This window comes from Trematomus bernacchii, unplaced genomic scaffold (genome assembly GCF_902827165.1).
Source record: "Trematomus bernacchii unplaced genomic scaffold, fTreBer1.1, whole genome shotgun sequence".
NCBI lineage: Eukaryota > Metazoa > Chordata > Actinopteri > Perciformes > Nototheniidae > Trematomus > Trematomus bernacchii.
In genome coordinates this window covers 5,751,653-5,769,915 of record NW_022987973.1, presented here as the reverse complement: position 1 = coordinate 5,769,915, position 18,263 = coordinate 5,751,653, and the positions used below count along the sequence as shown (strand labels likewise).

General features: G+C 40.3%; 1 protein-coding gene across 3 annotated transcripts; it reads right to left on the bottom strand.

Moving 5' to 3' along the window:
• Nucleotides 1-1,078: 1,078 nt before the first annotated feature.
• On the bottom strand, nucleotides 1,079-17,703 carry ppfibp2a (PPFIA binding protein 2a). Of its 3 annotated transcripts, XM_034117008.1 has the most exons (21): nucleotides 17,641-17,703; nucleotides 15,958-16,044; nucleotides 14,884-14,997; nucleotides 13,000-13,131; nucleotides 10,602-10,694; nucleotides 8,606-8,717; nucleotides 7,705-7,766; nucleotides 6,963-7,041; nucleotides 6,674-6,801; nucleotides 6,531-6,598; nucleotides 6,390-6,450; nucleotides 6,010-6,148; nucleotides 4,995-5,136; nucleotides 4,398-4,526; nucleotides 4,005-4,155; nucleotides 3,668-3,779; nucleotides 3,305-3,393; nucleotides 3,041-3,163; nucleotides 2,658-2,783; nucleotides 2,364-2,552; nucleotides 1,079-2,272 (listed from the first exon to the last, which is right to left on the bottom strand). In XM_034117008.1, exons 1-21 carry the CDS (start codon nucleotides 17,686-17,688, stop codon nucleotides 2,051-2,053), a joined length of 2,406 nt encoding a protein of 801 aa, XP_033972899.1. In that variant the 5' UTR covers nucleotides 17,689-17,703; the 3' UTR covers nucleotides 1,079-2,050. The 3 variants fall into 3 exon arrangements, with proteins under 3 accessions (XP_033972899.1, XP_033972900.1, XP_033972901.1); XM_034117009.1 differs by lacking the exons at nucleotides 14,884-14,997; nucleotides 15,958-16,044; nucleotides 17,641-17,703 and adding an exon at nucleotides 14,061-14,347; XM_034117010.1 differs by lacking the exons at nucleotides 14,884-14,997; nucleotides 15,958-16,044; nucleotides 17,641-17,703 and adding an exon at nucleotides 13,246-13,267.
• Between the last annotated feature and the right edge of the window lie 560 nt (nucleotides 17,704-18,263).

Below are 18,263 nucleotides of genomic sequence, written 5' to 3'. Positions count from 1 at the left end.
TGAATGAAAAACAAGCAGAGTGGTGCACCACGAGCCAACAGTTAAGTTTCAGCAGTGGTAGTATTTATGGCACATGGCACATCCACAGCCAACACTGACATCTGCTGGTTTTAAATAAGGATTCTTATCTTTTAAACTTTCAACATTTTCTTATGTACATGCCGCCTTTTTACCTACGTGTCAGACATTGCTGACGCTTTGAAAACACATTTTTAAACTAGTATTTTCTCCTTTGTACTTCAGACTTTTACATTTGCAAATCCCACCATACCAATCCTCATTCCTGCAGCCCTCTGATTTCCATTTAACATAGATCAATTGAGTTGGGTTACACATGTATCAGCAGGACTAATTTATTTATGAAGCTGCTATTTGTAATCATTGATCAGGATGTTCTCCGTTAGGAAACTAATGATATGCAGAGGTACAAGATTCCCTAATTATTGTGTTTGGTCTAATTGAGGCTGTTTGCTTCTGCAGGAGGGTTCAGAGGAGAGCTGACTGCTGCCCCGTCTGCCAAGCTAACAGACACGCCAGCAGAATCAAAGTAGATTAACTTAGAGGGAAATTGGTCGTTTAGTGAGACTTTGTTTTATTACAGCACTCGGTGTCAGTCTGTGCAAAATGAAATACTGCTACCAATACCGGATTGGTCTCATTTGGCAAATACCGTAACTGTTAACAATTACAACACCACTAGATAAAGTGGACATTAAGAGGGAAAATGTAGCCCAACTCAAGGCAGTCATGTTTGCTTTTGTTTCATTTAGCCTTTGAGCTATGGTAGGTTAAGTAATGCAATATCTCCACCACTCCACCCTGCTGAACATATATTGTCTGGGCTCTCTCAAAATAATCTGCCAGACATTAAAGTGTAAAATGCTGTCAGGAGATGTTTTATTTAGTTGTATTTACTCTTGATGACCATTTATATTGAAAACAACAAGTGCAATACAACAGAGCAAAACATGGCATGATTTTTCAGATATTTTAGCTTCAGAAAATTTAAATAGGCCAAAAATGGTGTTTTGTACATTTTTCCTGGATCAACAACACGTGCCTGTATTCCAGCAGATTATGCTCGAAATGTCCATTTTTTATTTTCTTATAAATATACACACACTTAATATACTTTTCAAGGGTTCAACAAGTTGAATTTAAATTGAAGCTGTTCATCTTCACTAACAAGAGAATCATTGTTTGTTTGATGCATTTATTTTTAATGAACTCACCAAAACAAACAAACCAAACTAATGTTGTGCCAATTGTTCTTGCATTTCTATTTGACCAATAGAGGGCAGTCTTGAATCAATTCTAGCCCATTCAGATCTAAAGATCCATTCACAGGAAGTGAACAATAAAACACTGAGGTTGATACCTTAATTTAATTAAAAAAAATATATAAACGTACATTTGAAAACTGTCCCTGTTAATCACATGAGTACTGTAGGATATAATTAAGCCAAAACTAAATATGATCAAGATGTTCAAAGACAGTAAGCAGCTAAGCACCAGAAGAGAAGGGAAAACATTTGCTTTGATTTTCTCCAAAAATGCTACAAAAACTGTCAACCTCATGTTTATTATACTACACTACAGCATATGATTGTATGAAATAATGTCGCATATGAGAATCCTTTACAAAGAAAACACATTTAAAGGTGCACAAGAGTAATGCGTAAGAAAAACATTGTGTCAGTCTTACAGAATATGAACAAGAGACATTCTTAAAGTAACTGGGGTCAGCAAATACCTTGTGCAGTCTATCACAAGAAAAAGTTATACATGTAAATCTGCAGAAGATAACATACAAAATGGACAGGAAAAAGCATTATTTTAAATCAAAGTAAAAGCTTTGGAATCCAACTGTATAAGGAATGCAGAGAGCAGCTTTCATAAAACTATTCGCACAATTTATTAACAACACTGCTTTTTGCAGCCAATCCAGCAAGTCATCACATGGATTAATCTCAGATACATTTCTGCATCAGATTTCCACTGATTTACAAAGTCACTTAGTGAGTGAGAGGGGAGTGTGCTGTATTTTAAATTATTCTTTAAGGCCATTAGCCTGAGCTTTTATCCCCAGCCGCTCCTGCCTCTCAGCCTGTCTGTCCAAGGTGGGGCTGAGGCCCCTGAGTGCTGAAGAGGGCAGGCGAGAAACCCCGTTGACTGTCCGAGCCCCACTGTCTATTGGGCAGATATAGTCCGCAGATTCATCAGGTTTCCTTTTCCTGAGGTGACTGAATTGGGTGAATCCCAGCTTCTTGGGCTGAACACACAGAAAAGTCAAGCCCATTAATACATAATTTACATTGTATGCTGCTTCAACAGAAACATGTTAATTCTTGTTTTGCTCTTACCTTTACTTTAGCAGTGGTAGTGAGGGGTACATGGCCTGTGGCATTGCCATACTCTCGTTTCTCCTGCGTGGCCTGATGCCCCACCAGGGCAGCGAAGGCAGTGGCGAGGTGGCGACGGAGCAAAGTCTTCTGTGGAGGAATATTCAACAGCAGTGCCAAAGTCTCTGAGCTGAAGCGAGGCTCGAGTATCTATGGAAGAGCGTATTGACAGAAGAAGACAACAACAAATGTAGTTATTCAGTCTTGTCATGAATGCATGTGAAAAACTTGCAGAAAAGCTCAAAATCTACTTACAATAAGCCCTCCATGTACGCCGCTGCCTCGTAGATTAGGGGCATACTCGGCTAGATCTACTGCTCTCAGCCACTCCATCACACGGTGGTTTGACCACTGCACCACCTCTGAGGGAGAGGGATTTTTCTGTCAAAAACAAAAAGTATTAATCTTCTATCTCATTCATACTAGTTTGATCCATGTTCTAAATACATTATAAGTGAGTGCTTTGAATGCACCATAGAGGCATTTATACATTATGATAGAAAAAATGCTTTATGTTAAAGGCATTCCATGTCTGTATGTCGCCATCTTGTGGGCAGCTCATGTAATGAGACCTATTTCCAAAATCCACAGTAACTTATAACTTGCACTTCCTGTTGCTCCATTCAATGTTGGCTTACCTCTTCCCCTGGCCTACGTCGAAGACAGTGGGGGTTGAACTTGTTGACATGAAGTACATGGATGGCACATTTAATACTGAGATGATGAAGCTGGCTGGTGACCTTCAGAGTCAAGAGGTCGTTCTGAGGGAACAACAAAAGAACAGTGAATATCATTGAAATTAAGGAAAATTATGCAAATGTTTAAATACATCTGAAATGTAAATATATGTATTTGCAGGCCTCCACATTCATGGAAAATGTTACAGTTGGATTCAGTCTTACCACTGTGAGGTATTGTATCATTCGACCATCCACCCGGGCTTCATGGAAGTGGTCTTTATACTGAGGCAAACCTATATCATCCAACCAGCCTACAGTAGATGGGTGAAGAATTGACATTAATTGACTTCACTCACTCACCTTATGAATGCTGAATCAAGCACCATCAGCTGTGTTATCACTGTAACTGCTCAGTGCAAAATACAGTTCCTCTCTGAATGCTGGCCATATTTGCATTTTTTCCAAACAGATTTACATCTCACACATTACATGTCTTTGTTTGGTTTGTTGGCCCGATATGTCCCAGTCTCTATTTATGGATATGATTCAAATGAGAACAAATATTCCATGTAGAAAGAGTCTTACGTGTGACCCAGATGTAGTCCAGCTCTGAAGATTTCTCTATAACCTTTGTGGTGAAGGCCTTGAGAGCGAGATGTAACTTCTTCCTGTGCAGCGGATTCTTCATACCCATCTCCTGAGGTCAAAAAAAAAACTGTCACTATAAAACTAAGGATCGGGGAATCAGTGGTGATTAACCTGCACAATGTAGTTTATTTTAGCCGTTTTAAGTCTTCAATTTAGTCATGAATATGTTTCTTCAGATACCTACTTAGAAACTATATATGAGTAAAAACATCATGTTGTACATTCACATCATTTTCTCAATGTTTAGTGTAACTGTTCTGTTTTATTCTCTGACCTTCTCAAAGTCCTGCGGTGTGGCAGACAGCAGTGTCTGTCCATGTTCAACCCACTGCCGGGTGAGATTGACATACTGGCCCAGTCCATAGTCCTCCAGCCAACCACACACCTGCTCCTTGGTCCACTGGCTGAATGGAATATTCAGATCACTGAAATAAAAAAATTAAGAAATCAGATAATTAACTGATTAATTTATGTCAAGTACTTGATTTATGTATGTAATACATTTAAAGAATCGTATTTGTTACACTGTTTGATTTGGGTATTTATAGAATGGTGGCATGAGAACCAAAACAGATTTTTTTAAAGAGTAAAACAGAATGCTGACTTGCCTGATACAAAACCCCTAAACTCTAACTAAACAGATAGGTAGAGTCACACTGATTTTTACCGTGCTGGGTCATAAGACTCGGGGGTCCTGGTCAGTCTGGGTCCTGCTGTGGCACGCAGACCCCCTCTTCTAAACTGACCGCCGTCTGGATCGGCTGCCTGCAGGCCTCCTGACTGGGTTCTTCGAAGTCTGTATGAAGGAGAGTTAACATCATCAAACCACTTTCATTCTCAAAGTTAAATGATAACATATTTGGCACACGTATAAATATTGTGGTGGTGATGGAAATCCCTAAGGTGAGTCTTTAATTACTTTTAGATAAAACTGTTATCATCAATCATTCAACATCTGACAGGTTTGTGCAACAGTGTAGTTTCAGTAATTATATAGTACGTTTTTACTTTTTTACTTTACTGTAATAAGTAGGACAGTTTCATTCTGCAGGAAATATTTCTTTATGGAAACATCTCTAAATGTTTATTTTCTCTCCACTTAGATTTAATATTATTTATACACAAATATATTCTCTATAAGTACATATTTATACATATTCTTTTTAAGGTCTATGTAATGTTTGGTTTTCTTCTCTTTTTCCGTACTTGGCCAGCATTTATTTTGGTGTATTGTTGAGTTATCACTGTCATTTCCCACACTCACTTTCCCCAGAGCCTCTTTAAGCTCCTGTTATTCTTCATGTATTCTGGTGAGCCCACAGCTCTTTGTCCAGGTTGTGTGTTCTCTGCAGAATGAACAGGAGAATTATCGCTCAAACTGCTGTCATCAACTTTCTCCAACTTTCCTGTAAAACGATACAAAAACTAAAGTCAGTGTAAGTGCAAATATGGTTCAAGATTTATGAAAGTACTGTGAAGGGCAACTTAGAAGCAACATATTTTAGGAGCATTTGATAAGTAGAAAAAAAGAGTTTAATTGTGATTGGCAAAAATAGACGTACTGTAATCTTGCCAAATAAACAACATTTCAACACTGGAAACTTGGAAAAAATAGAATGTCTTAATTTATGGTTTCCTGTAGGGAAGCGTGAAAGACAAATCTTGATGATGATTACTGAGTAGAAAGCAGTAAAATATTTTTCCGTTGCTCTTTTTTTCGCTGGCATACCAAAAATAACATTCAGAGCAAAGCGGCGCGCGTGTTTCAGTCTGTCTTGTTACAGTACTCTATTCATGAGCGAGAACACAGGTCACAGATCATTGAGTTTGGCAAAACATTCACTGGTTAATGCCCCGTGAAAAAGAAGGGGTTCAAGCTAAATGTTACAAGGTGTGATATTTATGGTATGGGCTTCAGTCAGTCAGAACGCAGCAGAGACAAAATCAGGGTGGGGCTCAAGTTAAAAATGGTCGGTGAATCTCAGGAAGGGAGGATCTGAAATGAATGTGGTCAGAGAGAGGGTGTGTTTGGTGAGAAAGTCTTTCCCATGAGCCATCTGCTCTGTCAGGAGCCTCTGCAATTAAATGTGATCAAAGGTGCAGCGGTCGTCTGGTCAAAGGAGAGTGGTTTGCGCCAAATATGAAAGCTGCATCTGCTCACAGGAGTTACTGGCCCCGCGACTATTCCCCAGAAAAATTAGCTCTGATCCTACATCAAAGATTATTACTGCACGCTATCCATCATCATGTGTAGCTTGAGTTAATATATCTGGATTTACTTTGGCTGGAGTCTCCATCTTCGCTCCCATCTGGAGACCTTTGACTTTGGATTTCACTGCTGCTGTCTCCGCTCCCGTTCTGCTCTGACAGAGAGGAATTCACAGGCAGCGTCTGACTTCTGCTGTCATCCAGACCATTCTGGATAAACCACACACAGATACAAAAGGAAAATATAATAACTGTAAATATATCTATTTTGAGTATCATGTACTGGGCAAATGAGAACATTCTGACCTCTCATGCATTAATCATGTACGAGAAAAACGTTAGCTTCCAGTAAAGTGTAGAACAGTATAATGATTGGAAGCATCCGTTGTTGATTGTATAGGCCTATCTAAGATAGAAGAATATGGACACACTACATTTGTAGGATGATTACCTTTTGTAAAGGTCCAATTTTTAGGTCATTCATGCTACTTGATAAGGTTGACGGGTCTGTTCTGAGAAGATAAAGACAACATAATCTCAGTAAAAAAGAGAGATATCGGAGTCATCCATTACCTAACAGCTGCTTTATTACCTGGAATCACTGTCCTTCTGGGCGGATGATACAGATGTTTGTTGAGAGGAAGAACTGCTTGTGGAAACCTTTAAAGGGTAAATACATATCAATATCATGTTTAAGCAAGCAAATGTCTATCAAGTAGCTGAAATGGTTTGTACCTCAGACTTTACATCCACAGATTTTACACTGGCAGAGTCTGTACTATTCTTCATCAGTACATGCTCCTCTTCCTCACTGCTGCTTGACGGAGTCCTGCCATTTGACAATGACCGAACAGCAGGTGGAGCTACAGTAACAAAGAGAAGAAACCCTTATTTCTCAGCTCAAGCCGTGGCGTACATTTCTGTTAAGGAGGGGAAGAGTGGTGGCTTTCATGCTGCTCAACGTTGTTGCTCACATAATAGAAACGCCACTAGGGAAGGATAACGGAGTGAATAAGCTGATTACCTTGCCGTGTGGTGTGAGGGACCTCTCTGAATTGCCTGCACTGATTCAGGAGCAGAGTGAGCTCTTCAATGCGTCGGTCCTAGAGTAAACAGAGAGGAAACTCAATTAAGATGTTTATCTAAGGTTAGGAAACACACATATGGACTACCCGCTCCACTCTATTACTGACCCATACACCACACAAACGTCTCTCTTTTACCATATGGCCTTTACATCAAAGTTGTGGATAGGGAGGGGATTGACACAGGCCTGGCTGGAAATCTTAGTTGTGGTAACCAGCTGTGTATTTTTTGAAGTGGTGCCCATGCCTGGTTTTGTCATGGTTCTCCTAATGCAGCTCACTCCAAAATTAGGCTTGGCAGATCGAGGCCTACTTAAGTGTGGCTTTGCCTGAAATGGCCCGCCTTGGGGTGTGTGTACGTGTGTGTCCTTCGGTAGTGTGCCACATGTAGGCTCTCGTCTTTGAGTCTTTAAAGTCCGAGAGTGTCTGGGAGGGTGAATACAAAAGCCCCTCTGTACTATAAATGGTGGAGGGCGGCGCCTCTGAGAAATGACAACATCTAAAAACAGTTACCTTTTAACCTTTCAAACAGCATGATGATAGCAGTTCTATATACAGGCCAGTAAGACACTTTACGTTGTAGTTAACCAAGACAACACATGCTGCCTTATACTGCATAATCACAAGCAGCTGTGTTGACCAGAAGAGAAAGGAAAGATTTCCACATCACTCCTAACTTACCTTTTCATCATTGGCAGTCACCAGTGATTTCATTCCACTCCTTAGCTTCTGCAGCTCCTGATCTAAAAAGAGAAACCCCACACTGATTATTAGTCTGTAAAGGCAGCTGCTCATGTCATGTCAAATAAATTAGTATGTTGTAGAGAAACATAGTCACATACTATACAGTTCCATAGGAAAGGCAAACATACATGCTAACATGAAGTACATTTTTTCCTCACTGGAGTGCCATCAAAAACTGTGTATTTTTAGATTCTCCCAAGCCTTTTTTAATCTACCAATCATAGCTTTAGCCATGTCAGCTTTCACATAGTTGGGCCCACAGTCTATCAACACTCCCTTTGTAACTATTACAGGCACACATAGATTATTGCTTGGGACTGACATTGGTTTTACTGAGCAAGTACCCCAGATATGTGTTTAACTGACAAAATTGGAAGGAACAACAACATATTTATCATAGGAAACCATATAGACAATTAAAAAGCCATAGGGATAAGAGATAGTGCATCAAATAGTCTTTGGAAATGATTTGGTTATAATCATAGCTGCCCCTCAGAACAGAAATAAACTAAATCTAATAAAATACAGAGACATGTAAAGAAATAATTGAAAGATCAAAAGTAGACATGGCCCATGGGTTTTAAATGTTTTTCATTAAGTACTGCTCAGGCTTACATTTGGTGTTTAGCCTCTCCTCTAAAAAAGAGAGAGAGAAAGAGAGAGAGACTCGTGATGAGATCTTTTATCAAGGGCCAAGACATCATTTTCCCACAGATCTTACTGCAAGTAAACGGATGCAAATATGAGTCATTAACTGCGTCACATATCAGGCTGGGTTAGTGTTCAAGAGTGACAGGCTGTTGTTGGCAGGTTGTTTGAGGCTGGGTGCCATGCTTACCTCTCTCCGGGCTCTCAGGGGATAGAAAGGGTCTGACCAGCAGCTGAGTGTGCAAGCTCTCGATCTCAGAGTTCTTACTGAGCAGAAGCTGCTGAAGGCTGCTGATCTCTGCCTGTGGGGGCCACACAGGGAACCATCTTAGAAGGGTTATATACTGCAATTGCAAACGATGTCTGTTTAAACATGCTTTTTAAGTTATTTCACAGTCACAAAAACAAGAAGTTAAAATCTTAATGTCTGCACATGTCTGCACTTGATAACCACATTGTGAAAGATCCACAACGATATTGTACCGATACATGTACATGGAACAGAAAAATAATTACAATAGACATTGAATCTGAGAAAGGAACATGCAAAGCTTATAGCATGTTCTTTCTTGTTTTTTAAATGTTATATGAAAAAAAAAAGCTGGTAACTTTAGGCTGATCTATTTAGCAGTGTTTGTAATATAACTGTATGTCAGCCTGTACAGTATGTTATGTAGGAATGGAAGATCAAAAATACACGTTTTGTTTTGTCAAACATTACATACGACTATTTTTTTTCAAAAGGTAGAGTTAGAAACAGAAACTCACAGACGAAGGCATTTTTACATACCATACATATGTGGCCAGTTATTTGGGAGTGCATTAAGATTTCCTTAAATTGTTCAAATTGTGAAATAATTGCTTACTTTTCAAATATGGGTAAACATCCAGTTGATAGTGAGGTACCGATTCATATTTGATATTTGAAAAGCTGCAGATGGTGCAGTGTTCACATACACTGCACAACAAACCAGATGGACCTCCTTTGAAAAATACCAAACAAAGATAATACAATTTTAAAACGGTATTTCCCTATAACCCTAAAGCCAGTCTAAGGCTGTGATGAGAAAGATAATGAATTTATCAAAGGCTGAGAGCATGCAAAACTGCTCGAGAAAGTCTAAGAAGTTTAGACCATGGGATCATGCCAAGGTATACAGTACAAGTAGGGCATTAAAAGGGATTATGCCATTATTAAATCTATTTCTACAGGACTTTAAAATAGAAAGTGAACAGTTCTCAGACCTCTTAAAGGTCCCATCATATGCTTTTCTGGTTATTACCCGTCCCCTTGTTTGTTTTGTAGCTTTTTCTGCATGTAAACGGTCTGCAGAGTCACAAACCCTCAAAGTACACCCTGTAGCGAGTAAAACTCTAACACAGAAAAGATGCTGCCCCAGAACGCCTCGTTGGAGATTTTTCTTTTTCCATTTTTTTCTTCCTGGGAAGGTTGACGTCACAATGGACCGATTGGTCCAAATGGACCAATCCGCACACATACACTCACTCAGCCAGCAACGCGGAGCTCCGCACCCACACTCACTCAGCCTGAGCTCCGCAGAGAGTGAGTGTGTGTGGAGCTCCGCGGAGCTCAGACCCCAAGCAGCAACCAGGAAACGACACCAGTAATCCACCTCACACTGTCCGCTTCTCGAGCCCCACAACGTCCCGCCAACACAGCACCCAGACCCCACGCAGCATTCTCATCTGTTTGTCATTACTGGTTTCATTTTCTGGTTGCTAACGAACGCCATTATAAAACATAAACTGATGTTCCGCTGTAACGGTGGTCGACTCATCAGAACAGAGTGGGCGAGCTGACCAATCAGAGCACAATGGGCTCATAGGGAAGGGGGGGGCAGGAGCTCCAACAAGGCGTGTAGGACAGAGAGTGAATACACATATACTATACAGAGATGCTGTATGAGAAAACCAATGTGATTTTGGAACATTGAACAATGTAAATCTATTCTAGTAGACCTCTACAATGGAATTATGATCAGTAGAAATGGCCATGACATGGGACCTTTAAGAAAACATTGGTGACTCGCATATAACTGGCTGGAACAGCGGATTGGAAAGCATTTAGGAAAGTTGAGCTGACAGTTAGCAGTTGAATTTGCCCACTGATGGGTTTGATGGTCTATTGCAAAGTCGAGACACCATCAAAATCAGAACTTTTTTACCTTTGTTGATTGGAGTTTCTTCTCATACTGTAACTTCTGATCCTCCAGATTCTCCACTTTGTCCTTGAGAATCCTGAGCTCTTTCAGTAGGCCCTAAAACAGAACGGATATGTCAACATTTAGCTAGTTTTAATATTCAGGAGATCTTAGAATATCTGTCCATTGTTTTTCCATAACACAAAGCATTACATACTAAATGAAATGCACCTATTGGTGGTGTCACACTCTGATGCATAACTGACAGATGGGATTATTTTTCACACGATTTAGGCAGGTTGCACAGTGACATTTAGCACTGCTGGGGATATTTAGTGCGTGCTTGTTTCATTTGCATTTAAACCTCAGTATCACACACACTCTAGTGAGACAACCCATGCTGAACACAACATAAGAAGCCATGCAGGCAGGCTGTGCCTACACTTTCTTCTCCACAGTGGTTCAGCTGCCCTGAGCTACCCTCTTCCAGGGTGTGAGTGTTCCCATCAGGCCCATCTGGAGCCTCTTCTAGTTTGTTCATCCCTTCTGAGATTCGGTCACAAGACGTCCCGGGGTGTGATCCCTCGCCCCCAGTGGACTCCGCGGGGCAGGCCACAGGAGAGCTGCTCTCAGATGGGATCTCCAAAGCCTTTTTCTCCTGAATCTTGCTATTGATCTCCTCCTGAAACCTACACATCTGCTCCTGCAGCTCACTAATGAAATTCACTACAGTCTGACGGATGAAGTGGGGGGGAAAGAATTGAGACATTTCTTTTAGAAAGTACCATAGATGTGTATAGATACAGTATGTTTAGATACAAGTGTGTGTGTTTGTTTGTGTGTGTTTTATATAAGTTATTTTTCCTTTCTACTCTACCTTATATTTACAAAACCTGATATTTAAAATCTCGGGAACATGTACATTTGAGCTTGAGTCTGATTACATAAATAAGCTAGTAAGCCAGTATTTGAAGAATAAATCCAAGGCTGGTACTTATTTACTGACACACTGGGCCAGTTGCCCTGAGGGGACAAGTAGGTTTGCCATCTTTTAGAGGTTATCCGGACCCATCTTCCCTCAGAAAGAGTGTAAACAACAGTGGAGTTATGCCTGGACTGTGGACAGAGGAAGTCTCACTTGGGGTCCAGTACAGCGGATATGACAGATGATATGGAGTGCCTGTGTGGCTAAATTTAACTGCGAGCTTACTGGCTCCACAGCAAGGAGGCTTCCGCATGTTGTGTGTGTGTGTGCCCAATGGTGCATATGTGTGGACATGTTTGTGTTGTAGAGGCAGCACGTGGGAGGCCAATAAATAGTTCAAAGCTGATTTTTTTCCTTTTCTCCTTAAGTCCAAGCAGCTGTTGTTGGGAAAGTTTGGTTTGTGAAAGCAGGATTAAGAAAAGCTGAAACACCGCCGTCCACTAAATCACGTGTACAGTGTGCTGTTACCTTAGAAATACAAATAAAATCCCTCCCTATAAGTGCCCAACCATATTTTAATAAAATTATTTTCAAATGCTTGTGTGAAATGTTTTTGGGAACATGTCTTCAGTTCCTTTTTTTAGACTGGCCAATGGAACCTTTACCCACAACCAAAAACTAAATCGTCTTAGCTAAAGCCTACACACATTCATATTTGGTCTGCCATCCATCAGCCAGCTCTGCTATGCAGGGACTCTTTTAACCTGAGAACAAAGGCTCTTTGACCAGCAGTGTTTTGGAAGTAACTACATACATTACAGTATCCTGTCCTGCCGCTTTCCCTGCTTCCTCTTTCTCTAATTCATATGGTCACTGAATGCCTCCTGGTAACCTAACACATCGCTCTTAAGCAAATACACGATTCAGTTTAAACTGACAAAAATGTAAATCCCCTGGAGACTGTTTTTTTCCTGTGGACTTTGCCCAGAAACAACAGAGCCAGAGACTGGGTGAATATTCCCCTCCATCTATCAAGAAAGTGTTTATGAACATCCATAAAATCGGCAGCTGACTATAAGGTAAGATCCAGTCAGATTTTTGTGAGTAACTCCTTCACTCCTGGCAGAGTTCGGTAACTGTTCAGAGGACTATAAAATATAGGTTTCTGAAGATTTTAGCTGAACTAATTCCTCTTCTCAAACAATCCACAGTGAAACAAGCTATATTTTCATTTAGAATATGAGGCATGGCGTTCACATTTACTGTACATAGTCAAAAATATGAGGTTTAATTGCTAAATTTAAATGATTTAAAGCTATAATGTAAGAAACTTGTCCTAATAAAACTGCTTTTCAAACTTTGCAACCTTTATATGATCGAAACATTTGTAAAAAAAAAGTTCTGACAAACAACACACCCATACCTACAGGCTGTACTGCATATTAAAAGTAAAATACAACAGAGAGTAGGCATATTTGGCTCTCTGAGTAGCCCTACCTCTGCTTTGTGCTGCCTTTCAGCCCCATGGCTCTGTTTTCCCTCCATGTCTGCCAGCTTTAGTTTCAGGTAGGACACCTCCCCCATAAGACTCAGCTTCTGGTTCTCCAGTGACGTCCTATGCAGGAACTCCTGTCATCAACAACATACAGCAAGAGCATGAGGCAACACAAAGAGACGTACAGTTAAATACTAACATACATGAATACATAATCCCGTCAATAATACAAAACACTCAATACTTACTGAACAAAGGCAACATTAAGTATGAGGCACAGCTAGCTTCCAGTGCTGTAATGACAGTGCCCCAGACAAACCCACTGGTTTCAGACGCTGTTTGAGTGGCTAAATATACACAGCCCATGACCACTATTTATAATGCCTATTTCACAGCTCAGTCAAAGTACACAGCAGAGGGGGAGAGAGAGTGAGAGAGAAAGATACCAAAAGCATGCAAAACATTCACAGAAAGAACATTAAAATAACTTTGACAGGTGCATTTTCCTGCGACTTTGAACCGCTGCCAGTCTAACCTGGTGCTAAGGGAGACTTTGGGCCTGCTATACAGTTTTGGTACTATCTGTCCCGAACAACTGTCAGCCTTGAGAGTTAAGCCAGGCTCTGTGGGCAGATGTATTACTAATTTGGTTGATGTCAAGCAGGTGCTAAATCACTTAAAGTCTAGGAATGAGTATCGGAGAAAGGCAAACAGTACATATTGATATATCCATTTAAACTCTGGCTTTGGAAAATGTCTAGGCTTCTTCTAGAGTGTACACATGGAAATATTAAAGCTTTGTCACCAGGAAGAGATTTACGGCTCAGGTCCAAAGCCTCATAATGACCATGTCTCCAAGAAACCAGCCCTGGCTGCCCTTTGATACTCTGCACACATACAGCACTGCACATAGAAGTACACACTGAGTATTAAGTTCACAACTCATTATAGTTAAAAGACGCAAGCCTGGCACATATACAATTAGTCATATAGGTTTAGACAGTCTACTTTGAATTGATAATTCAGATGAGCAGCATTACAATAATGGCATTATGCATAATACCTGGTTCACCTTACTCCAGTGTCTGCCTGTAGCAAAGGAAAAGTAAGTGTATATCCTTCATGGACGCGGGTGGTTTCTAGCACCCTGTAGTTTCAGTAAATTACAGTTTCTTAAATCCATTCCATTCAGAGTCCTTCGTAGTGTTCAGCAAAGCCTCTGTTAAATTTCAAGTCAAAAGCAAACAACTGAAAGTTGCACACGCACACTTCTAACTCTTAGAGTAGCACCACCCTTATTCCCTCCCATTTCTCCACCTTTTTCAGCTGTTCCTCCCTTTCTCTTAAATGCTTTTTCCTTCCCTCTGTTTTCCTCTCTCTCTTTCCCTCTCTGTTTGTATGTGTGTGCAAACGTTTCAACGTTTGTGTACAGTATGTGTGTATGTGCTTGTACACACATCATGGTGGTTACAGGTTGTGGGTGTGGCTAATGGTTCTCTAATCACCTGCCCAGACAGAGCAGACTGGCCCTGCATAAACTAGAAAAACACTCTGAGACACTGCTGTGGAATGAGTCTGAGCGTCCTAAATATTTTGGGTTGTCAAGGTAATCTGCAGACAGAAACTCTGGAATCTTAAAAGGAATTTGTTCCCAGGAAGCATAACTCATCCCAAGTCAAATTCTACAGCTTGTGAGAGAAGATTGAATCTGCAGAAGAGTCATATGTGATGGATAGATTGACAGTCTTGTTAAATGGAAGTACAATATTGATGTGAAAGCCCTGGATGCCTGCTGAGGGAAGTCAGAGTTTCCTGATTTTGGTCCAGTAATACATCAAGCATTTGAAAGTCCAATGTAAGAAGTGTTTTGGTATGTGAGGCTGTACCTGCTGTAGCATCTCCTCCGTGGAGTTGAGTTTGTGCTGATGCTCCACCAGAGAGTTCTGTAGATCGCAGATTTTGACCCCCTGAGCTTCCACCTGTTCTGTCAGCACACTCACCTGTGTGTATTTGTGTGTGAAGACAGAAAGCAGAGATGAGGATGTTTTTTCTACACACTTGACAATAAAACTGTTTTTTTTTACATAATTGCAACCTATGCTTGACAAAATTATTTAGGCCTCCGATTTTCGCCTTTACCTTCTGATAGAACACATTTATATCAGCTTTTTTCATTTAATTTCTGTACTACATTTTTGTTGAAATGTTACATCTGTGACTGATTATATAGTGTAAACGTTTACTCTAAGAAAAAATGAATGATCCTTTGTTCCTCACTCGATTCTTGCAACACTACAGTGGCGCCAGCAAATGTCAGCAAAACGCAGGTTAAATATAAATCTGCAAAGAAACTATTAGGGCTACATCATAGCTAATCATATGCTAATAGGCCCGCCCGACCAGCCAAGTGGAGCAGATTTTCTAAAGGAATGTTATATGTGAGGCCTGAAGAAACAAACAGAGCACCTGCTCTCACACACACCTACGCTACAGCACATGGTGGTGCTAGCCTCAGCCTGTCTGAGATAAACACTTTTCAGTCGTGTCATAACTACTCACACCTACATATCTAGACAAAGAAATCGTAAAAAAACAAACAAGACATTCTAGTGTTGTAACCAGAGCACCAAACCCAGCTTTACAACTGCTGATTCACCTGTGCAACTGAAATACAGCCATTACGCAACCTTTAGACTCTGACCTAGCTTTGCCCTCAGTTCCTCTACTCGTTCCTCTAACACTGTTATGTGATATGGGCACTGTTCAGAATCCCACTCAGTGTGGTCACATGGCCTCTTCTATTTGAGCAGGCTGATACCAAATGGAAATGATTCACCTCTATCAACAAATGTCCAGCCATTCTTCAGGTTTAACATTTTTTAAAGGGTTATATAATTGTTACACAAAAATAAACAGACATTTTGTTATGTGCTTTGAACACTAAGACTGACAAAACTCACCTGCAGAATAAGGGACTCTTTGTCTCCCTCCAGACGTGATAACCGCTCCTGGTACGACTCACTATTGCCAGTAGAATGGAGGTTTACCTTTAGAAAAAAGGTCGGCTATTAAGTTCATTAAATACACAGTTAAATACAGGACTGTGGGTTGGATTTAGTTTCCTTCATCGAGGTGGCAGGCTGTGTACAGTACACACAGATGCACAAACACACATAATTAACTCTCTCAGTATTAACGTTGTTGTGTCAGTAGATCATGTGCGGAAAAGCCTGCAAAAGGGTTAGAGGTACTAATCCTGCACAATCTGATCGGTGGGAAATAATTGTGTGTGAAAGCAGAGCCTAGGAACATTTTAAAGCGATCAGTTCGAAAGAGAAGCAAAGTGCAATCCAATAGTCTCAAATATCTCAGAAATCCAGGCTTTCAACCACAAGCATGGAAACATTATGCAGACCAGCTTATATCATCATGAGCCAGCAAGTGGTATGCAATAATTCAAAAACACCGTTAAGCATTTCATACACTCTTTGCCTTATGCTTTCAAAACATTTACTACATCTGTTTAAGTACTAATATATGGGATTGTACATCATGCTTACTTTAAGTATTATTTCAGATATTCTTCATCATAACTTTTTTATGATTAATTGCCTGTGTGTGCTGGACAGTCCCTCCTCTAAACCCTTGCCATTTGTATAAGTCCAGTGTTTGGTAATATTATCTTCTGTCTTTCTTTATATTGTAAACAGCTCCCTTCCTTTTTGCTGTGTGCTTAATAACTCTCAAACTGTTTTTAGCCAACCTCAAAAATTATAAATTCCTAAACCGATTCTCCTCCTAACTTCAAACATATATCCTGACTTTCTTTACAAATGTATAATCCTATGAGAAATCTCACATGTGTTATTTTTCGTTGACACTGTCATTTTGTGTTGATGTGAGTTTGTATGTGGCTTAAATGAGTTGAACAGGGCTTTTGCATTGCATTACATGGTAAATGTGATTCAATTGATACAGTGTGTTTCTCTATATATAGTTTTACTATATTTATATACAATTTGAAAATATTCCAAACATTGTCAAGAAAAACAACAACAATGTTGTGTCTTATGATACATCATAAACCTCTTGGTCAAAATTGTAAATAATAATGATTAAACAGTAAATCTATGAAAACGGTTCCTCTGTGTGTTTTACATTAAGAACAATGTGTAACATAATGGATGCAGTGAATACTAATGCCTTCTTAATCGTAGCAGGATGGTATGTGCTGTCCAGAGGCTCGCTGTAGGTTCAAGTGGAAGGAAATGATCTCAGCTGACATGCATCTCCATTTATCTTTCACCTCAAACATTTAACCTTGTGACCAGTTTGGCAGAGAGTGCATCTATTATTTCACCCATGTTATGATCCATTTACTACCATGATATCGTTAGCTGTTTCTTAACTTATATTCATTGTTTTTCTAGTCCACAAGGAGCTTACAGTTCATGTGTTGCATATCCTGCAGCACACCTCTTCAAAACATGTCCTCCTCCCAAATTAGCTACCATGGAAACCGTAATTATATCGTAAAAGCAACAACATTGCAAGACCGAAAAGAAACAACCAATATCCTTTGTGCAAACACTCGTGCAGTATACAGGTTTGAAGAGTAGACATGCAAGTGGATAATGTCTTACCTTCTTAAGCCAGGCAAAATGTTTGTAGAAGTCAATATCATACTCCATTGTGCAGGCCCATTGTACCGTAGTTCTGGCTCTTAATGTAAGATACTAAAATAATTGAGATGGTGCTCTGAAGCATCAGGGAGGATGAACAGATACAAAATCCTCAATAAGACAAACCAATTGCTCTTGACTGTGCTGCACTCTTGGTCTCACTGAATCCAACTCTAGTCCTTTTACAGAGCCTCCATACTGCAGCTTTAGTTGAGAGAGCAGAGAGGACCTCAGTCCGTGTGGTTTGGAGTCTGGGCAGCCTGAGACTTTTAGAGCTGAGGCGAATAACTCCAACTATGCCAGTTGGCTGTACTCTCTTTCTTTCTTCTCTTCACTTTTTTCTAGTTCTTTTTAACTTCCCCTTTGGTTTTTCTCCTGCTTTCTCTCTGAAGCACAGTCAAACTGCATCAGTGTTTCTGCTGAATTTCTGCTGCATCTCATGGTCTCTCACCTTTTCTGTCCTCCCTTTCCTTTCTCGTACCTCTGTCTGTCTCTATCCCTGTCTCGCTCCGTCTGAAGTACCTCTTGGTCGAGATAATTTTGCGGGGCTTCCTAAAGGGGCACAGGGGAGAGGAAACTTTCTG

Coding starts and splice junctions, on each gene's coding strand:
- ppfibp2a (XM_034117008.1), bottom strand. CDS start 17,688: ATGGAGTATGATATTGACTTCTACAAACATTTTGCCTGGCTTAAGAAG. Junction 14,998..15,957: donor AAGAGTCCCTTATTCTGCAG/GTGAGTTTTGTC, acceptor AAATACACACAG/GTGAGTGTGCTGACAGAACA. Junction 3,164..3,304: donor TGATACAATACCTCACAGTG/GTAAGACTGAAT, acceptor TTGTTCCCTCAG/AACGACCTCTTGACTCTGAA.